General features: G+C 42.6%; 1 protein-coding gene across 3 annotated transcripts in view; it reads right to left on the bottom strand.

The window, feature by feature from the left end:
* LOC112253480 (furin) overlaps positions 1-23,644 on the bottom strand; it is a 194,998-nt gene that overhangs the window by 60,490 nt on the left and 110,864 nt on the right. For all 3 annotated transcript variants that reach the window (XM_042323238.1, XM_042323236.1, XM_042323237.1), the window contains exons 5-6: positions 23,459-23,587; positions 18,743-18,819 (exon numbers count right to left, since the gene is read on the bottom strand). In XM_042323238.1, the coding sequence (XP_042179172.1) occupies positions 18,743-18,819; positions 23,459-23,587 (206 nt within the window). The remainder of the gene's footprint in view (positions 1-18,742; positions 18,820-23,458; positions 23,588-23,644) is intronic.

Genomic DNA, 23,644 nt, shown 5'->3' with positions numbered 1-23,644 from the left:
AAAAGGACAATACAGGAATAAGTTTGAATCCTTCTACACTGGCTCTGACACGTGGCAAGGATTATAGTTTTTTTTAAGGATTATAAAGGAAGAACCAGACGTGAGTTGCCCAACAACGCCTCCCCACAAGACAAACTCAATGCTTTTTTGCATGCTTTGATAAATCAGAGCTTTGCATGAGGGCCCCTGCTGTTTCCGGAGGACTGGGTGATCTCGCTCTCTGAGGCCGACGTGAGTAAGACTTTTAAACAGGTCAACAATCCTAACACTGCGGGGCCAGACGGAACACCAGGGAACATCCTCAGAGAATGCGCATGCAAGCTGGCAGGCATCTTCACATACATTTGCAGCCTCTCCTTGTCCCAGTCTGTAATCCCCACATGCGTCAAGTTGACCACCACCATTCCTGTTCCCAAGAACTCTAAGGCAACCTGCCACAATGAATACCACCCTGTAGCACTCACATCTGTAATCATGAAGTGCTTTGAAAGGCTGGTCATGGCACACATCCAGTCCTTCATCCCATACACCCTGGACCCCCTCCAATTTGAATACTGACCCAACAGATCCACAGACGATGCAATCTCAATCCACACTGCTCTCTACCACCTAGACAAAAGAATAGGGATGTGCCGAATACTTGGACAAAACAAGTATCGTAACAGATATGTAGAATTTTCTGAATACGATTTTGATAATTACCCCAAAAGTATTTTTTTTGTAATTATCCGTAATTGGGGGAAAAAATATTTATCTACCAGCACGTATTCCTATTTCACTCAAAAGAAGCACTGTGTTCTCTAAACAACTATTGACTAGTTCTTCTGTCCGTAAAGAAATGGGCGGGGTATTGGTTGAGCCTGCTGCAACGATTGGATTAGAACAAGCTGTTCTCCCTCTGCTCTCGTTTCCCCAGACAGACACACGCGGCTCTGTTTCACACAGTCACTCACAGTCACTTGTCTCAGGGCACAAGTCTCCCCTTCTCCAAACATTGTGTATGAATCAGAATCCATAATAGCTAGTCATTGTTGTTGATTCTAAACCGAACAAAAATCTAAACACAACATGTCAAGTGTTCATCCCATGTTTCATGAGCTGAAATAAAAGATCCCAGAAATGTTTGATATGTACCAAAAGCTTATTTCACAATTTTTGGGGAAAAAATGTGTATACATCATGTTAGTGAGCTTTTCTCCTTTGTCAAGATAATCCACCCACCTGACAGGTGTGGCATATCAAGAAGCTGATAAACAGCATGATCATTACACAGGTGCACCTTGTGCAGGGAACAATAAAAGGACACTCTAAAATGTTAAGTTTTGTCACACAACACAATGCTACAGATGTCTCAAGTTGAGGGAGCGTGTAATTGACATGCTGACTGCAGGAATGTCCACCAGAGCTTTTGCCAGAGAATTGAATGTTAATTTCTCTACCATAAACCGCCTCCAATCGGCCTCAAAACCGCAGACCATGTGCAACCACGCCAGCACAGGACCTCCACATCTGGCTTCTTCACCTGCGGGACCGTATAAGACCAGCCGTGATTGGCTCAGTGTTCTGTCACTCATGGGGACACAACGTCACCTCAAAACCTACAGTGAGAGCTCGAAAATTCAAGCTCCTTGGGTATTGCCATAGACTTACTTTAGAAGTGACCATACAAGAAGGCTTATCTGTGGTCATCACCATAAATCCAGAGAATGCCAGACTTTGATGACAAAGGGGAGTCCAAAAATGTATTGTATGCTGCTGCATAAATGATGTAGTATACCAGCGAGATATGTATACTGTAGCTAAGAAAGTAATACTACGTGTATGTTGTGTATAAAGCTGTTTCTAGCCCATGTGCCTCACCCTAATAATTTGGTCCTTTTCCCCTTCTAATTTAGCCTACTATTCTGACTTGGTGGGGCACATTTAGCCTATAGCCTGTTTTTAGAGATGTGTCATCATTGAATATTGTAAGAGCTTTCATTGTCTGTTTCTATGCCCTCTTTATTTGTCCTAGGGTTCTGACTTGGTGTACAGGGAGAATACTGTAAGAATGGCCCATGTTCTGAATTCTGTTGCTGTACATTTCAAAAGTGCTGAACAAATAGTTATATTGACTACATCCGTTTTAGCTCGCTCATTAATGACTTAATCTAAATTACGGATTGCCTCTTATATGCTTGTCGTCCCCTTATGCCATAGTTTGTACATCTCAATTGTCAGTAGAAAACACATTTGTTTAAGCAAGTCAACCATATCAGCTTTGTTTTTTTAAATGAACTGTTTCTCTGCCAGACAAGGCTCTACTGATAGCCAGGTGTAGCAGTGGTAAGGTGTTGGGACTGCTGTTGGGACTCTGCTGTTGGGACAGCTTTATCGACGCCCTAACAGTTTGGGGGCACTGTTTGTCACTGTTATAGTGCAATTAATGTATTCTTGAGTGTTGCATGCTAAAATCGCCACTGTATAGGAGTGACTGGAACTCAAGTCAGTTGAGAAAAGGGAGGGATAGGGTCATGCAAAGCAACTGTATTTAAAGAGAGTTCTGAAGGAGATATCTGTTTCACTTAGTCTGAGTGAAACAGCATCATCCAACTCCAGTATCAGTTTGTTACAGAAGATATGCAGTATGCTGCTTCATATTCAAGTACAGAAGTACATTTTTTGCATATCGCCTGTTTGCATAATTACCGTTAACTGTAGCTAAAATAGTCACCCAGATAATACACAACACAATGGCAAAGTTTTACTTGTGTTGTGTATTATACATTTATAATCATTGTTTAGTGTCCAGTTAGCCCAAGAATGTACTGTTAAGGAGTGTAGGCGAGCCTACTCCTTTAACGTCCAAGGACCTTATAGGTTATGTTCAGAGGGAAACTGGCTCTGGCACACAAAACAACCAAATACTCTATCTAATTGTGAATCGTATTGTAGAAACATAAAGTGACTTTCATATCACATCAAAATAATTTCACAAAAGCAAAAAAAAAGCACTTTCTATTCACTGTTTTAACCGGTTTAATCAGTTGCAGCCTACAGTGTTTTTCAGTTGCAACATTTTTCTGGCATCCTTCTTCCCTTACATTTGACATTTTAGTAATTTAGCAGATGCACTTATCCTGAGCAGCTTACTAACAGGTGTTTGGAGATGCTATCTATCTAATTAGAACAGGTGGTTGCCTCTGTCTTCCGTAAACAAGCGCTGTAACATGGAAACATGGCAGTGTAATTTTAAACTGTGTGTTTCCAGTAATTTTACCTTTTTTCTTTAAAAAAAAAAAAGAATTATCATTGATATGAAAGATAAAAAGGTGCAATATGCAGAAATCACTCCACGATTTCCTGGTTGCTAAAATTCTAATCGTTCATGTGATAAAATAAGCAAGTATAGTGTAGAGCAGGGCTTCCCAAACTTGATCCTGGCCCCCCATAGGGGGCACATTTTGGTTTTTGCCTTAGTACTACAAAGCTGATTGAAATAACCAACTCATCATCAAGCTTTGATTATTTAAATCAGCTGTGTAGTGCTAGGGCAAATACCAAAATGTGCATCCAGGGTGATCCCAGGATCCAGTTAGAGAAACCCTGCCACCCTGCTCTACACTATACCAGGGGGATCCCAGGATCCAGTTAGTGAAACCCCGCCACCCTGCTCTACACTATACCAGGGGGATCTCAGGATCCAGTTAGAGAAACCCCGCCACCCTGCTCTACACTATACTAGCTTGTTTTGAGTGGATCATGCTGTTTAAATTAATCAGCTTCTTGATATGCCACACCTGACAGGTGGATTATCTTGGCAAAGGAGACATGCTCACTAAGACGTAAACACATTTCTGCACCAAATTTTAGAGAAATAAGCTTTTTGTGCGTATGGAACATTTCTGGGATTTTTTATTTCAGCTCATGAAACATGGAACAAACACTTTATATGTTGCGTTTATATTTTTGTGCCATGTAGTTATTTCCTGTCGACTTTGCTGAGGCCATATGGTTGTTTTTGTCTGTCTACTTGGCGCTGTTTAGTAGGCCTACTTTGTTGTCCGTATAATTATTCCTTTGCCGACGACATCTGTCGTTATGTCATGATTCAAGCCCATGCTTGCTTGCTATTATTACTTCTTGCCCAGGCATGTTTACAGAGTGACAGATCATTAGAAAATACAATTACAAATGTAAATGGTTTATTTTGATTGCATATATTTATTTTGAAACAATATATGGGGCAAGCGAATTAGTCTAGCTTCATCTAAATATGTGTCTGGAATGAATGCAGGCAGTGGTAGCCTATTAGCCTGTTTCATTGATAGTTGCATAGGACTAAGCAAGTAAATCATGTGTTTTTTTTTATCTGTTGGGGTCGTGAGCGAAGGAACATAACGATGTGCTCTGAGATGCACACTTGAGGTATAGGCTTTGCAGGCATTTAAAATGCACTTCCGGGTTATCTGATCACGAGTGTTGGGTTCTGAGAATATGAAATATACTTAGTCATGTCAATGAGGGAGTGCTGAGGTTTAGAGGGTCTACACCCAAAGTTAATGGTTATAGGAGGAAGATATATAGTGTGTGCAATTAAGCTTGGAATGGATTGAGTGCAGGGAAGCGATTACATGTGGCAGGCATTGATAAGAGGAGAGAACCATGGATTAGTGATGGAGGGGGGTTGAGGTCAGGTCAGGTCACCTTAAGGGAGATTTTTTTTTTTAAAGTCCTGTGTCACTAGAGTCCTGCCTAGTAGTAAAGAACAATGTTTGTACAGCTGTGGAGGAGACAGCCTATGAGGAACGGTTAAATATCAGTGCTTGTGTGAAATTGTCCTTGTCTGAATGCAGCTGTATTGACCCTCTGGGAAGAATTAGACTTGGTTAAGCTTTCAGTGTCCGTAGAGTTTTGTACTCTGAGAATTGGAGCCTAATACGAGTAAATCTAATTACGAGTATCAAGTGTGATGAAATGGATACGATTACGAATATGACGAGATCGGCACACCCCTACAAGTGGAATACCTACACTGAGTGTACAAAACATTAAAGACACCTGCTCTTTCCATGACAGACTGACTAGGAGAATACAGGTGAAAGCTATGATCCCTTACTGATGTCACTTGTTAAATCCACTTCAATCCGTGTAGATGAAGGGGAGGAGACAGGTTAAAGAAGGATGTTTAAGCTTACAGACAATTGAGACATGAATTTTGCATGTGTGCCATTCAGAGGGTGAATGGGCAAGACAAAAATATTTACAGTTGAAGTCAGAAGATTACATACACTTAGGTTGGAGTCATTAAAACGTGTTTTCAACCACTCCACAAAATTCTTGTTAAACTATAGTTTTGGCAAGTCGGTTAGGACATCTACTTTGTGCATGACACAAGTCATTTTTCCAACAATTATTTACAGACAGATTATTTCACTTACAGTGGGTCAGAAGTTGACATACACTAGGTTGACTGTGACTTTAAACAGCTTGGAAAATTCCAGAAAATGATGTCATGGCTTTAGAAGCTTCTGATATGATAATTCACATAATTTGAGTCAATTGGCGGTGTACCTGTGGATGTATTTCAAGGCCTACCTAAAAAACTCAGTGCCTCTTTGCTTGACATCATGGGAAAATCAGCCAAGACCTCAGAAAAAATTGGAGACCTCCACAAGTCTGGTTCATCCTTGGGAGCAATTTACAAACGTCTGAAGGTACCACGTTCATCTGTACAAACAATAGTACGCAAATATAAACACTATGGGATCACGCAGATGTCATTCCGCTCAGGAGGTAGACTTGTTCTGTCTCCTAGAGATGAATGTACTTTGTGCGAAAAGTGCAAATCAATACCAGAACAACAGCAAAGGACCTTGTGAAGATGCTGGAGTACAAAAGTATCTATATCCACAGTAAAATGAGTCCTATATCGACATAACCTGAAAGGCCACTCAGAAAGGAAGAAGCCCCTGCTCCAAAACCGCCATAAAAAAGCCAACCTATGGTTTGCAACTTCACATGGGGACAAAGATCATACTTTTTGGAGAAATGCCCTCTGGTCTGATGAAACAAAAATAGAACTGTTTGGCCATAATGACCATCATTATGTTTGGAGGAAAAACGGGGAGGCTTGGAAGCCGAAGAACACCATCCCAACCGTGAAGCACGGCGGTGGCGGCATCATGTTGTGGGGGTGCTTTGCTGCAGGATGGACTGGTGAACCTCACAAAATAGATGGCATCATGAGGTAGGAAAATTGTGTGGATATATTGAAGGAACAATATATATAAGGGTGCAGGCCAGGCAGCAGGCTGTTAGCCAGCCTGCCAGCATAGTGGAGTCTGCCACTAGCACAGTCAGTGTAGTCAGCTCAGCTATCACCATTGAGACCGTGTCTGTGCCTCGACCTAGGTTGGGCAAAACTAAACATGGCGGTGTTCGCCTTAGCAATCTCACTAGGATAAAGACCACCTCCATTCCTGTCATTACTGAAAGAGATCATGATACCTCACATCTCAAAATAGGGCTACTTAATGTTAGATCCCTTACTTCAAAGGCAATTATAGTCAATGAACTAATCACTGATCATAATCTTGATGTGATTGGCCTGACTGAAACATGGCTTAAGCCTGATGAATTTACTGTTTTAAATGAGGCCTCACCTCCTGGCTACACTAGTGACCATATCCCCCGTGCATCCCGCAAAGGCGGAGGGGTTGCTAACATTTACGATAGCAAATTTCAATTTACAAAAAAAAAAATGACGTTTTCGTCTTTTGAGCTTCTAGTCATGAAATCTATGTAGCCTACTCAATCACTTTTTATAGCTACTGTTTACAGGCCTCCTGGGCCATATACAGCGTTTCTCACTGAGTTCCCTGAATTCCTATCGGACCTTGTAGTCATAGCAGATAATATTCTAATCTTTGGTGACTTTAATATTCACATGGAAAAGTCCACAGACCCACTCCAAAAGGCTTTCGGAGCCATCATCGACTCAGTGGGTTTTGTCCAACATGTCTCTGGACCCACTCACTGTCACAGTCATACGCTGGACCTAGTTTTGTCCCATGGAATAAATGTGGTGGATCTTAATGTTTTTCCTCATAATCCTGGACTATCGGACCACCATTTTATTACGTTTGCAATTGCAACAAATAATCTGCTCAGACCCCAACCAAGGAACATCAAAAGTCGTGCTATAAATTCACAGACAACACAAAGATTCCTTGATGCCCTTCCAGACTCCCTCTGCCTACCCAAGGACGCCAGAGGACAAAAATCAGTTAACCACCTAACTGAGGATCTCAATTTAACCTTGCGCAATACCCTAGATGCAGTTGCACCCCTAAAAACTAAAAAAATTCTCATAAGAAACTAGCTCCCTGGTACACAGAAAATACCCGAGCTCTGAAGCAAGCTTCCAGAAAATTGGAACGGAAATGGCGCCACACCAAACTGGAAGTCTTCCGACTAGCTTGGAAAGACAGTACCGTGCAGTACCGAAGAGCCCTTACTGCTGCTCGATCATCCTATTTTTCTAACTTAATTGAGGAAAATAAGAACAATCCGAAATTCCTTTTTGATACTGTCGCAAAGCTAACTAAAAAGCAGCATTCCCCAAGAGAGGATGACTTTCACTTTAGCAGTGATAAATTCATGAACTTCTTTGAGGAAAAGATTATGATTATTAGAAAGCAAATTACGGACTCTTCTTTAAACCTGCGTATTCCTCCAAACCTCAGTTGTCCTGAGTCTGCACAACTCTGCCAGGACCTAGGATCAAGAGAGACGCTCAAGTGTTTTAGTACTATATCTCTTGACACAATGATGAAAATAATCATGGCCTCTAAACCTTCAAGCTGCATACTGGACCCTATTCCAACTAAACTACTGAAAGAGCTGCTTCCTGTGCTTGGCCCTCCTATGTTGAACATAATAAACGGCTCTCTATCCACTGGATGTGTACCAAACTCACTAAAAGTGGCAGTAATAAAGCCCCTCTTGAAAAAGCCAAACCTTGACCCAGAAAATATAAAAAACTATCGGCCTATATCGAATCTTCCATTCCTCTCAAACATTTTAGAGAAGGCTGTTGCTCAGCAACTCACTGCCTTCCTGAAGACAAACAATGTATACGAAATGCTTCAGTCTGGTTTTAGACCCCATCATAGTACTGAGACGGCACTTGTGAAGGTGGTAAATGACATTTTAATGGCATCGGACCGAGGCTCTGCATCTGTCCTCGTGCTCCTAGACCTTAGTGCCGCTTTTGATACCATCGATCACCACATTCTTTTGGAGAGATTGGAAACCCAAATTGGCCTACACGGACAAGTTCTGGCCTGGTTTAGATCTTATCTGTCGGAAAGATATCAGTTTGTCTCTGTGAATGGTTTGTCCTCTGACAAATCAACTGTAAATTTCGGTGTTCCTCAAGGTTCCGTTTTAGGACCACTATTGTTCTCACTATATATTTTACCTCTTGGGGATGTTATTTGAAAACATAATGTAAACTTTCACTGCTATGCGGATGACACACAGCTGTACATTTCAATGAAACATGGTGAAGCCCCAAAATTGCCCTCGCTAGAAGCATGTGTTTCAGACATAAGGAAGTGGATGGCTGCAAACTTTCTACTATTAAACTCGGACAAAACAGAGATGCTTGTTCTAGGTCCCAAGAAACAAAGAGATATTCTGTTGAATCTGACAATTAATCTTAATGGTTGTACAGTCGTCTCAAATAAAACTGTGAAGGAACTCGGCGTTACTCTGGACCCTGATCTCTCTTTTGAAGAACATATCAAGACCATTTCAAGGACATCTTTTTTCCATCTACGTAACATTGCAAAAATCAGAAACTTTCTGTCCAAAAATGATGCAGAAAAATTAATCCATGCTTTTGTCACTTCTAGGTTAGACTACTGCAATGCTCTATTTTCCGGCTACCCGGATAAAGCACTAAATAAACTTCAGTTGGTGCTAAATACGGCTGCTAGAATCCTGACTAGAACCAAAAAATTTGATCATATTACTCCAGTGCTAGCCTCTCTACACTGGCTTCCTGTCAAAGCAAGGGCTGATTTCAAGGTTTTACTGCTAACCTACAAAGCATTACATGGGCTTGCTCCTACCTATCTCTCTGATTTGGTCCTGCCGTACATACCTACACGTACGCTACGGTCACAAGACGCAGGCCTCCTAATTGTCCCTAGAATTTCTAAGCAAACAGCTGGAGGCAGGGCTTTCTCCTATAGAGCTCCATTTTTATGGAACGGTCTGCCTACCCATGTCAGAGACGCAAACTCGGTCTCAACCTTTAAGTCTTTACTGAAGACTCATCTCTTCAGTGGGTCATATGATTGAGTGTAGTCTGGCCCAGGAGTGGGAAGGTGAACGGAAAGGCTCTGGAGCAACGAACCGCCCTTGCTGTCTCTGCCTGGCCGGTTCCCCTCTTTCCACTGGGATTCTCTGCCTCTAACCCTATTACAGGGGCTGGGTCACTGGCTTACTGGGGCTCTCTCATGCCGTCCCTGGAGGGGGTGCGTCACCTGAGTGGGTTGATTCACTGTTGTGGTCATCCTGTCTGGGTTGGCGCCCCCCTTGGGTTGTGCCGTGGCGGAGATCTTTGTGGGCTATACTCAGCCTTGTCTCAGGATGGTAAGTTGGTGGTTGAAGATATCCCTCTAGTGGTGTGGGGGCTGTGCTTTGGCAAAGTGGGTGGGGTTATATCCTTCCTGTTTGGCCCTGTCCGGGGGTGACCTCGGATGGGGCCACAGTGTCTCCTGACCCCTCCTGTCTCAGCCTCCAGTATTTATGCTGCAGTAGTTTATGTGTCGGGGGCTGGGGTCAGTTTGTTATATCTGGAGTACTTCTCCTGTCCTATTCGGTGTCCTGTGTGAATCTAAGTGTGCGTTCTCTAATTCTCTCCTTCTCTCTTTCTTTCTCTCTCTCGGAGGACCTGAGCCCTAGGACCTGAGCTCCAGGACTACCTGACATGATGACTCCTTGCTGTCCCCAGTCCACCTGGCCATGCTGCTGATCCAGTTTCAACTGACCTGAGCCCTGGGACCATTCCCCAGGACTACCTGACATGATGACTCCTTGCTGTCCCCAGTCCACCTGGCCATGCTGCTGCTCCAGTTTCAACTTCCACCTGACTGTTCTGCCTTATTATTATTCGACCATGCTGGTCATTTATGAACATTTGAACATCTTGGCCATGTTCTGTTATAATCTCCACCCGGACAGCCAGAAGAGGACTGGCCACCCCACATAGCCTGGTTCCTCTCTAGGTTTCTTCCTAGGTTTTGGCCTTTCTAGGGAGTTTTTCCTAGCCACCGTGCTTCTACACCTGCATTGCTTGCTGTTTGGGGTTTTAGGCTGGGTTTCTGTACAGCACTTTGAGATATCAGCTGATGTACGAAGGGCTATATAAATAAATTTGATTTGATTTGATTTGAACATCTCATGACATCAGTCAGGAAATTAAAGCTTGGTCGCAAATGAGTCTTCCAAATGGACAATGACCCCAAGCATACTTCCAAAGTTGTGGAAAAATGGCTTAAGTACAACAAAGTTAAGGTACTGGAGTGGCCATAACAAAGCCCTGACCTCAATCCCATAGAAAATCTGTGGGCAGAAATGAAAAAGTGAGTGCGAGCAAGGAGAACTACAAACCTGACTCAGCTACACCAGCTCTGTCAGGAGGAATGGACCAAAATTCACCCAACTTATTGTGGGAAGCTTGTGGAAGGCTACCCAAAACATTTGACTCAAGTTAAACAATTTAAAGGCAATGCTGAAATAAATCACTCTCTCTACTATTATTCTGACATTTCACATTCTTAAAATAAAGTGGTGATCCTAACTGACCTAAGACAGGGAATTCTAAATAGGATTAAATGTCAGGAATTGTGAAAAACTGAGGTAAAATGTATTTGGCTAAGGTGTATGTAAAACTCCGACTTCAACTGTAATTGCCTTTGAATGGAGTATGGTAGTAGTTGCACCGGTTCGTGTCAAGAACTGCAACGCTGCTGGGTTTAAGGAAGGTGTCCTTTTTGTCTTGTAAACTCAATGTATGTGAGAATGCTGTTCATTGACTACAGCTCAGCATTCAACACCATAGTGCTCTCCCAGCTCGTTACCAAGCTAGGCACCCTCTGACTGAACACCTCCCTCTGCAAGGATCCTGGACTTCCTGCCCTCGACTGCAAGGCTCTACAGAGGGTGGTGCGTATGCCCCAGTGCATCACTGGTGACGAGCTCCCAGCCATTCAGGACATTCATGCCAGGCGATGTCTAAGAAAGGCCCGAAAAATTGCCATAGACTCCCATCACCCATACCATGGACTGTTCTCGCTGCTTCCGTTCGGCAAGCGGTACTGGAGCACCGGTTTTTGACCAACATCTCCAATACAGCTTCTTTCCCCAAGCCATAAGAATCCTGAACAGCTAACTGCACTGACTCTATGTTCACCCAGGGTCTCTAGCAACACATTCTCACAATCTTACACACACACCCATCACCATGCACACACACACTTACGCTGCTGCTATATTAATTAGTATTGATTATTATTACCATTAGTATTTATCCTGCTACCAGTCACTTTTTACATGTACATACCTACCCCATTTACTCCGGTACACCTGCACATTGTAATGATGGTACTGGCACTGACCTGTTTCCAGCTTGCACGTGTTTTTTTCCTTTTCTTCTTTCATATACACTACCGTTCAACTGTTTGGGGTCACTTAGAAATGTCCTTGTTTTTGAAAAAAAAAGCACATTTTTTTGTCTATTTAAATAACATAAAATTTATCGGAAGTACAGTGTAGACATTGTTCATGTTGTAAATGACTATTGTAGCTGGAAACGGAAGATTATTTTATGGAATATCTACATAGGGGTACAGAGGCCCATTATCAGCAACCATCACTCCTGTGTTCCAATGGCACGTTGTGTTAGCTAATCCAAGTTTATAATTTTAAAAGGCTAATTGACCATTAGAACCCCCCAGCTACATGCATGCCCCTTTCAAAAAATGTAGAACTAAGAACAGATATAGCCCTTGGTTCACTCCAGACCTGACTGCCTCCGACAAGCACAAAAACATCCTCTGGCGGACTGCATTAGCATCGAAGTCCCCACGATATGCAATTTTCAGAGAAGTCAGGAACCAATACACACAGTCAGTTAGGAAAGCAAAGGCTAACTTTTTCAAACAGAAATTTGCATCCTGTAGCTCCAACTCCAAAAAAGTTGTAAAGTCCATGGAGTATAAGAGCACCTCCTCCTAGCTGCCCATTGTACCGAGGCTAGGAAACACTGTCACCACCGATAAATCCATGATAATCGAGAATTTCAATAAGCATTTCTCTACGGCTGGCCATGCTTTCCCCCTGGCTACCCCAACCCCGGCCAACAGCTCCGCACCATCCAAAGCTACTTGCCCAAGCCTCCCCCAGCTTCTCCTTCACCCAAATCCAGATAGCAGATGTTCTGAAAGAGATGCAAAACCTGGACCCATACAGATCAGCTGGGCTAGACAATCTGGACCCTCTCTTTCTAAAATGATCCGCCACCATTGTTCAACCTCTCTCTCGTATCGTCTGAGATTCCTAAAGATTGGAAAGCTGCCACTGTTACAGACCTATATCCATCCTGCCCTGCCTTTCTAAAGTCTGCGAAAGCCAAGTAAACAAAACAGATCACTGACCATTTCAAATCCCACCGCACCTTATCCACTGTGCAATCCGGTTTCCGAGCTGGTCACTATTGCACCTCAGCCACGCTCAAGGTATTAAACGATATCATAACCGCCATCGATAAAAAACAGTACTGTGCAGCCGTCTTCATTGACCTGGCCAAGGCTTTCGACTCTGTCAATCACCGTATTCTTAACGGCAGACTCAACAGCCTTGGTTTCTCAAATGACTGCCTCGACTGGTTCACCAACTACTTCTCAGATAGAGTTCAGTGTGTCAAATCAGAGAGCCTGTTGTCCGAATTGCTGGCAGTCTCTATGGCGGTACCACAGGGTTCAATTCTCGGGCCGACTCTTTTGTCTGTATATATCAACGATGTCGCTCTTGCTGAGGGTGATTCCTTGATCCACCTCTACGCAGACGACAGCATTCTGTATACATCTGGCCCTTCTTTGGACACTGTGTTAACAAACCTCCAAACGAGTTTCAATGCCATACAACACTCCTTCCGTGGCCTCCAACTGCTCTTAATCTAGTAAAACTAAATGGATGCTTTTCAACTCATCGCTGCCCGCACCCGCCAGCCCAACTAGCATCACTACTCTGGATGGTTCTGGCTTAGAATACATGGACAACTACAAATACCTAGGTGTCTGGCTAGACTGTCTCCTTCAGAAACATATTAAACATCTCCAATCCAAAATTAAATATAGAATCAGCTTTTTATTTCGCAACAAAGCCTCCACTCATGCTGCCAAACATACCCTCGTAAAACTGACTATCCTACCGATCCTCAACTTCGGTAATGTAATTTACAAAATAGCCTCCAACACTCTACTCAGCAAACTGGATGCAGTCTACCAAAGCCCTATAATCTACCCACCACTGCGACATGTATGCTCTCATCGGCTGGCCCTCGCTACATATTCGTCGCCAGACACACTGGCTCCCGGTCATCGATAAGTCTTTGCTAGGTAAAGCTCCGCCTTATCTCATTTCACTGGTCACCATAACAACACCCACCCGTAGCACGCGCTCCAGCAGATATATCTCACTGGTCATCCCCAAAGCTAACACCTCTTTGGCCATCTTTCCTTTCAGTTCTCTGCTGCCAATGACTGGAAAAATTGCAAAAATTGCTGAAGTTACATCTCCCTCACTAACTTTAAGCATCAGCTATCTGAGCAGCTTACCGATCGCTGCAGGTGTACACAGCCAATCTGTAAATAGCCCATCCAATTACCTACCTCATCCCCATATTGTTTTTATTTACTTTTTTGCTCTTTTGCACACCAGTATTTCTACTTGCACATCAATATGCACATCTATCACTCCAGTGTTCATTTGCTAAATTGTAATTACTTCGCTATTATTGCCTATTTATTGCCTTACTTCCTATGCCATTTGCACAAACTGTATATAGATTTTTTTCTATTGTGTTATTGACTGGACGTTTGTTTATTCCATGCGTAACTTTGTGTTTGTGTCGCACTGCTTTGCTTTATCTTGGCCAGGTCGCAGTTGTAAATGAGAACTTGTTCTCAACTGGCCTACCTGGTTAAATAAAGGTGAAATAAAATAAAAATAAATATATTTTTTTTACAGCAATAACAATGTTTACACTGTATTTCTGATCAATTTGATGTTATATTAAATTGACAAAAAAATGTGCTTTTCTTTCAAAAACATTTCTAAGTGACCCCAAACTTTTGAACGGTAGTGTATATAAATATGTTTTTTACCTATATTATTACTTTATTATTTCCTTCAAATTATTTCCTCTCACCTTGATATTGAATTGTTGGGAAAAAGCTTAGTAAGTAAACATTTCACTGAACTGTTTTACACCTGCTGTATGCTGTGCACCCGACAAATAAACTAAACCTGGGACTACTAGAATCTCAGGCTCTTCTCACCCTCTCCAATCTCCAATCCACAGTATTGACAGCACTATAATGGAGGAGAGGAGGAGAGAAAGCACAGAGGACAAACATTCTGATGATGGAGCACAAAAGAATTACCTGCTTGAGTGAGCCTCACCTGGCTTGAAACCCTTTCAACAGTACCTGCCAGTCCTGCCAACTTGCAGTACAAAGCAGCTACCCAGAACAACTACTAAATGGATGCAAATTCAAAACCCAACCTTGCATGTCACCAATACAAATGAACCAGCCTTGGCAGGGGAAGGGGACGTAAGCTTCCGACTTAAGTCTCCTGTTCCCTTTTCTCCCCATGAAAATATTCATATAATCCCATTGTGGGGAGGCGGAGAGCATTACTCAGCATCTGGCCGCACGCCTCTATGGGGATTTACTGTACTCATCTGCTATAATTTCTTCTCAGGTCACTCCAAACACACAGTGCTCAGAGCTATTGACAGACACACTTGCTTCTCATTTCATGGTCAGATATTGATTCCGTCCTGGATAATTACCTTGACAGCAACAGCCAAACTCTGTGTGTAGTGTACTGTGTCTGTACTGTGTGTGTAGTGTACTGTGTCTGTACACTGTGTGTAGTGTACTGTGTCTGTACACTGTGTGCATGTGCTTGTTTAGGTACCATGTGTATACAGTGCCGTGATAAAGTATTTGCCGTGTTTCAGATTGTCTCAATTTTTGCATATTTCTGACACTGAATATTATGAGATATTTAACCAAAACCCAATATTAGATAAAGGGAACCTGAATGAATAAATAACAAAATGTTGACACTTATTTCATTTATTTAATTAACTAAGTTATGCAACACCTAATGACCCTGTATGAAAAAGTAATTGCCCCCTTACACTCAATAACTGGTGGTGCAATGACTGCAACCAAACACTTCTTGTAGTTGTTGATCAGTCTTTGCTATGTCTGGCAAAAACCAAACACTGCAAACCAACGGTCAAGCATGGTGGTGGTAGTGTGATGGTTTGGGGTTGATTTGCTGCCTCAGGACACGGACGACTTGCCATCATTGAAGGAACCATGAATTCTGCTCTGTATTCAGATAATTCTGAAGGGGAATGTCAGGCCATCCATCTGTGAGCTGAAGAGCAGATGGAACACGCAGAAAGACAATGATCCAAAACACACAAGCAAGTCCAGAATGGCTCAAAAGCAACAAATATTTTTTTTATTATACATTTATTTAACTAGGCAAGTCAGTTAAAAACTAATTGTTATATACAATGACGGCCTACCCTGCCAAACCCGGACAACTGCGCGCCGCCCTTTGGGACTCCCAATCACGGCCGGGTGTGATACAGTCTGGATTCGAACCAGGGTGACACGTCTTGTACAGAGATGCAGTGCCTTAGACCACTGCGCCACTCGGGAGCATGGCCTATAGAAATGGCCTATAGTCAAAGTCCAGACCTAAACCCGATTGAGATGTTGTGGCAGGACAAACCACCAATGTAGCTGAGTTAAAGCAATTCTGCATGGAAGAGAGGGCCAAAATTCCTCCACAGGGATGTGAGAGACTGTTCAACAACTACAGGAAGCGTTTGGTTGCAGTCATCGCAGCTCAAGGTATAATTACTTTTTCACACGAGTGCATTGGGTGTGTTGCATAACTTTGTTTATGAAATAAATGAAAAAAGTATCAATATGTTGTGTTATTTGTTCACTCGGGTTCCCTTAATCTAATATTAGGTTCTGGTTGAAGATCTGATAGCATTCAGTGTCCAAAATATGAAAAAACAGAAAATCAGAAAGGGGGCTAATCATTTTTCAGGGCACTGTCTGTGTGCGTTTTCTGAAGTTCTGTGCAGCAGCAGTGGATCTGGAAAGGAGAAGCTTAACCAACCAAGGAGTGTTCTCTAGTCAGCAGAACTGAGTGGAACCTGCCTCAAACAGACAGGGGGGCAGGGGTGTACTAGGCAGAGCTACTCTAGTACTACTCCAGGCAACGATGGAAACAAGGTCCCTGGTTAAAGTGAAAGCCTTGGGCCTTGACTATGCAAACCAATTGCTTTTCTCCCAGTGGGGAAAAGAGAGAGGGAATCTCTTCTGTAGAGACAGAATAAAACAGTGGTTTCGGTAATGCCAATCAATTGTTAAATCACTTCAATATGTACAGTAGATACAGTACAACTCACACCAATATGTACAGCAAAGAGGCAGCTTAAAAGAAGACGGGGTTCTTGTTCAAGGGAAGGGAAAACATTTGGTGATACAACATGCAAAACCCCTTCTCTAATCTCATCCACGAGAGATGGAGCCATGGCAGAAGACAGCCACACGCTGGGGTCACGGTGAGGGAGTGAGAGGGGCTGAGGAGGAGGCGCTTTGGACGCCCCCTTTTACTTTTGAACCAGCTTTTTTACTTCAATCACCAAAAGCCAGGAGAGAGGAGGTGGTATCAGCCAGGGGCAAACAAACTACTGCACTAGCTACAAACAAAGTTTCTCAGGCTCTGAGGTGGTGGTAGAAGTGGTGGTGTTGACCCTTTTTGCACTAACCCTTCACGTATGCTGCTAAAACAGTTTTTTTTTATCAATCCTGTTGCCTAGTCACTTTATCCTTGCATAAATGTACATATCTACAGAGCATTCGGAAAGTATTCAGACCCATTTACTTTTTCCACATTTTGTTACGTTACAGCCTTATTCTATTATTATTTATTTTTTTAAGTATTAGTCAATCTACACACAATACTCCATAATGATAAAGCTAACCCATGTAAAAAAAAAAATTAAAAACTTAAATCAAATCGAAGTTTATATGTCACGTGCGCCGAATACAACAGGTGTAGGTAGACCTTACAGTGAAATGCTTACTTACAGGCTCTAACCAATAGTTAAAAAAGGTATTAGGTGAACAATAGGTAAGTAAAGAAATAAAAACAACAATAAAAAGACAGTGAAAAATAACAGTAGCGAGGCTATATACAGGCACCGGTTAGTCAGGCTGATTGAGGTAGTATGTACATGTAGATATGGTTAAAGTGACTATGCATATCTAATGAACAGAGAGTAGCAGTAGCGTAAAAGAGGGGTTGGCGGGTGGTGGGGCACAATGCAGACCCTTTACGCAGTACTTCGTTGAAGCACTTTTGGCAGCGATAACAGCCTTGAGTCTTCTTGGGTATGACGCTACAAGCTTGGCACACCTGTATTTGGGGAGTTTCTCCCATTCTTCTCTGCAAATCCCTCAAGCTCTGTCAGGTTTTATGGAGAGTGTTGCTGCACAGCTATTTTCAGGTCTCTCCAGAGATGTTCGATCGGGTTCAAGTCCGGGCTCTGGCTGGGCCAAGGACATTCAGAGACTTGTCCTGAAGGCACTCCTGTATTGTCTTGGCTGTGTGCTTAGGGTCGTTGTCCTGTTGGAAGGTGAACCTTTACCCCAGTCCAAGGTCCTGAATGCTCTGGAGCAGGTTTTCATCAAGGATCTCTCTGTACTTTGCTCCATTCATCTTTGCCTCTATTCTGACTAGTCTCCCAGTCTCTGCCGGTGAAAAACATACTCACAGCATGATGCTGCCACCACCATGCTTCACCGTAGGGACGGTATTGGCCAGGTGATGAGCTGGGCCTGGTTTCCTCCAGATGTGACGCTTGGCATTCAGGCAAAAGAGTTCAATCTTTCATCAGACCAAAGAATCTTGTTTGTTATAGTCTGAGAGTCCTGTAGGCGCCTTTTGGCAAACTCCAAGCGGGCTGTCATGCACAATTTACTGAGGAGTGGCTTCCGTCTGGCCACTCTACCATTGTGTTCTTGGGTACCTTCAATGTAGTGCATACTGGTATTTCATATGATTAAATCACCAGTCAACAATCCCCTCAAGTTATTAATGGATGACACTGCGTCAGAGAAGCAGTGTTGTTTGACTGCTGTAGGCTGTTGCTGTTTGTAAATGAGAGCAGACAGACTGAAAGACAAGTGCTTGCTTGAGAGCCTATTCTGAAAGAAACAGCGTTACATGATGCAGTGAACATGCAAAATAAGCTTGCACAATCTAACAAACTTTTGACATAGCTCATTTGGCTGTATGTACTGTATGTATGGTCCAGTTTAGTAGTGTGGGGAAGAGCAGGGAAATCCCATTGCAGTACCTGTTCTCGTTGCGCTGTGTGTAGCGTGGCTGGGGATCAGAGTCTCCATCATTAACATCATAGCTGGCATCAGGGTCCTGGGAACAGAGATGGAAACAGGTGTCTGAGATGTGAGACTCAGGCTATGGCTGAAGAGCATCCTTTCCTTTCATGTTAAGGAAGTAAGCATATGGTAATAGAGAGAGTGACCACTCTCAGGATGAATCTCAATAGCCTTAAAGGCTCTGCATCGTCAATCCGACGTCTGCATTGGCAGTACACCATTTATTGCAATGCGGCCCCCGCAGAAGTCAGAGCCAACCGTGAGTTTCTGTTTTTTACAGAACCTCCCGCCCCCACCTACCGTCAACCAATCATGTCAATGCGGCGCTATACAGAGCCCTCCGCATTGTTCCAAAATTTGAGAAGCGCACGGCGATGCAGTACGGAGCTCGATTTGGCCACTGCATATGTCTCCGAAGGCTCCGCAATTGCGTAACACCCTCCATACGAAGCCTCCGACCACATTGTCAGATCAAGCATAAATTGGATTTTAATAGTCTCTTTTCCTCCATTTGTTGCTGCACTCAAACGAAAGCAATTCCTGGAAATTAATTTGAGGTAGGTATTAGGGATGTGCATCTTTCCCTTTCAAGATGATTTGATATGTATCTAGACACATGGGCTCCGATACAGGAACGATATGTTTTAATTGTAAATTATTCAATGCGATTCGATTTTATTAGAGAATGAATCGATGCGACTTGGTTCCATGCGGGTCGATACACTAACATTTGTTGCATAAATAAAATGAAAATCCGCTGCTGATGGAGCTCATGTGCTGTGAGCTGTGCCTCTGAGTTGGATCTATCTGAGCGGACTTCTGTGTGTGTGTGTGTGTGTGTGTGTGTGTGTAAATTATGTATGTCTAGGTGAGCCATTAGAGATGTCTAGGTGAGCCATGTGAGAATGCTGTTCATCGACTACAGCTCGGCATTCAACACCATAGTACCCTCCAAGCTCGTCATCAAGCTCGAGACCCTGGGTCTCGACCCCGCCCTGTGCAACTGGGTACTGGACTTCCTGACGGGCCGCCCCCAGGTGGTGAGGGTAGGCAACAACATCTCCTCCCCGCTGATCCTCAACACTGGGGCCCCACAAGGGTGCGTTCTGAGCCCTCTCCTGTACTCCCTGTTCACCCACGACTGCGTGGCCATGCACGCCTCCAACTCAATCATCAAGTTTGCGGACGACACAACAGTGGTAGGCTTGATTACCAACAACGACGAGACGGCCTACAGGGAGGAGGTGAGGGCCCTCGGAGTGTGGTGTCAGGAAAATAACCTCACACTCAACGTCAACAAAACTAAGGAGATGATTGTGGACTTCAGGAAACAGCAGAGGGAACACCCCCATCCACATCGATGGAACAGTAGTGGAGAGGGTAGCAAGTTTTAAGTTCCTCGGCATACACATCACAGACAAACTGAATTGGTCCACTCACACAGACAGCATCGTGAGGAAGGCGCAGCAGCGCCTCTTCAACCTCAGGAGGCTGAAGAAATTTGGCTTGTCACCAAAAGCACTCACAAACTTCTACAGATGCACAATCGAGAGCATCCTGGCGGGCCGTATCACCGCCTGGTATGGCAACTGCACCGCCCTCAACCGTAAGGCTCTCCAGAGGGTAGTGAGGTCTGCACAACGCATCACCGGGGGCAAACTACCTGCCCTCCAGGACACCTACACCACCCGATGCTACAGGAAGGCCATAAAGATCATCAAGGACATCAACCACCCGAGCCACTGCCTGTTCACCCCGCTGCCATCCAGAAGGCGAGGTCAGTACAGGTGCATCAAAGCTGGGACCGAGAGACTGAAAAACAGCTTCTATCTCAAGGCCATCAGACTGTTAAACAGCCACCACTAACATTGAGTGGCTAATGCCAACACACTGTCAATGACACTGACTCTACTCCAGCCACTTTAATCATGGGAATTGATGGGAAATGATGTAAATATATCACTAGCCACTTTAAACAATGCTACCTTATATAATGTTACTTACCCTACATTGTTCATCTCATATGCATACGTTGATACTGTACTCTATATCATCGACTGCATCCTTATGTAATACATGTATCACTAGCCACTTTAACTATGCCACTTGGTTTACATACTTATCTCATATGTATATACTGTACTCGATATCATCTACTGTATCTTGCCTATGCTGCTCTGTACCATCACTCATTCATATATCCTTATGTACATATTCTTTATCCCCTTACACGGTGTATGACAGTAGTTTTTTTTGGAATTGTTAGTTAGATTACTTGCTCGTTATTACTGCATTGTCGGAACTAGAAGCACAAGCATTTCGCTACACTCGCATTAAATCAAATCAAATCAAATCAAATTTTATTTGTCACATACACATGGTTAGCAGATGTTAATGCGAGTGTAGCGAAATGCTTGTGCTTCTAGTTCCGACAATGCAGTAATAACGAGCAAGTAATCTAACTAACAATTCCAAAAAACTACTGTCTTATACACAGTGTAAGGGGATAAAGAATATGTACATAAGGATATATGAATGAGTGATGGTACAGAGCAGCATAGGCAAGATACAGTAGATGATATCGAGTACAGTATATACATATGAGATAAGTATGTAAACCAAGTGGCATAGTTAAAGTGGCTAGTGATACATGTATTACATAAGGATGCAGTCGATGATATAGAGTACAGTATCAACGTATGCATATGAGATGAACAATGTAGGGTAAGTAACATTATATAAGGTAGCATTGTTTAAAGTGGCTAGTGATATATTTACATCATTTCCCATCCCATAGCAGATTAACATCTGCTAACCATGTGTATGTGACAAATAAAATTTGATTTTGATTTGATTTGATTTGATTTAGAGAGACTAGGCATCTACCACCCCACTACCACTATCAGATTTGGGCGGGCAATGTGGCCTATGTTTTTTAAGGTTCTGAAATCACCATCACCCACTAATTAACCTGTCGTTTTTGCAGATTAAGTTGTGGGGGCTAGTAATGTATCAATATTTATAATTTACAAATTAGTTATGACATAGCCAATGAATATATAACAGAACTTTGGATTTCACCCATTTTGACCGTTTGGAAGACTTATGAAGTGAGCTTGTTTTCTGTCCTCATGAAATGATCAACTTTACCCTGGTGGAAAAAAATATGAAATTGTCATACTTCAGTAAAAGTAACCAGATACTTAACATAAAATGACTCAAGTTAAAGTAAAAGTCACCCAGTAAAATACTACTTGAGTAAAAGTATCTGGTTTTAAATATACTAAAGTACAGCTGTGGAAAAAGTACCCAATTGTCATTCTTGAGTAAAAGTAAATGCTATACATCAAATTCCTTATATTAAGCAAACCAAACAGCACAATTGTTTGTTTGTATTTTACAGACAGACAGGGCCACACTCCAGCACTTAGACATCATTTACAAATGCAGTATTTGTGTTTCATGAGTCCACCAGATCAAAGGCAGTAGGGATGACAATGCGTTATATTTATAGCTGCATGAATTGAACCATAATTCTGTCCTGCCGGAGCATTCGAAATGCAACAAGTACCTTTTGGTGCTAGGGAAAATTGATTGGAGTAAAAAGTAAATATTTTATTTAGGAATGTAGTGGAGTAAAACGTAGTCAAAAATATAGAAAGTAAAGTACAAATACCCTAAAAAAAAAAAGTATTTTCACTTAATTATTTTTCACCACTGCCTTTATATCTAAAAATGACCATATACACTGATTGTTTAAAGCGAAATTACCTAAACCATTGCAGATGGAGAACCTGAACAATCAAAATAAAATCTATTGTAAGCCCTGTTCAGCAGGTAAAGTCAGATAAGAGTGTCTCCGGTAAAACACCATTTTCAACAGCGCATTGACAACAATAACCTTGCAAATTACAGTGCATTTGGAAAGTATTGACACCACTCCACTTCTTCCAAATGTTGTTACATTACAGCCTTATTCTAAAATGCATTAAACCGTTTTTTTCTCCTCATCAATCTACACACAATACCCCATAATGACAATGCAAAAACAAGCTTTTAGAAATGTATGCAAATGTATAAAAATACATAACTGAAATATTACATTCACATAAGTATTCAGACCCTTTGCTATGAGACTCGAAATTGAGCTCAGCGGCATCTTGTTTCCATTGATCATCCTTGAGATGTTTCTACAACTTGATTGGAGTCCACCACTATTTAAAAAATGTAATCAATTTTAGAATAAGGCTGTAACGTAACAAAATGTGGATACAGTCTGAATACTTTCCGAATGCATTGTACATAGGTTGTCACTTGACTAATAAAGCCTAATATAGCGCAAGCCGTTTTCACATTTGAATGCTGAAAGTGCCCTAAAGATGTAAAAGATCAGATGTGAAAGATTTGTTGTCAGCCCACAAAGTTGGGCACAGTGCACCGTTTGACTAGGCTACTGATATCGTCTGGGGTTGTTCAGCATGCAAAATTACTTGTAGATCAATGACAGTTACATGTTTAGTTCGACACTGAAGGAGAAGACGCATCAGTTGTCACAAAATATAAGTGGTATTTTCAGAAGGTAGAAAGAATGTAATATAAAACAATTAATAGGCGATTCGTAACGTACTTCTTCCATCTATCGAGACAGAGCAGGTTGTGGTTGCAGTACTCACGTAGTTGGAGGCAAGGTCTGGGTGGTCTTTCTCTATGCCGTCATCCAGGATGGTGACCACCACTCCTCTCCCAGTGTACCCCTGGGACCACGCTCCCCTGGCATTCAGGTCTGCTTCGCTGGGGTTGGACTGGAGAGAACACAGAAGAACAAGCATTCATGAAGCCATTGCTATCACACAGGGTGT

Source organism: Oncorhynchus tshawytscha, linkage group LG06, assembly GCF_018296145.1.
Source record: "Oncorhynchus tshawytscha isolate Ot180627B linkage group LG06, Otsh_v2.0, whole genome shotgun sequence".
NCBI classification, from domain to species: domain Eukaryota; kingdom Metazoa; phylum Chordata; class Actinopteri; order Salmoniformes; family Salmonidae; genus Oncorhynchus; species Oncorhynchus tshawytscha.
Note: the sequence above shows the minus strand (reverse complement) of the source record. Positions and strands in the feature narration are given on the sequence as shown.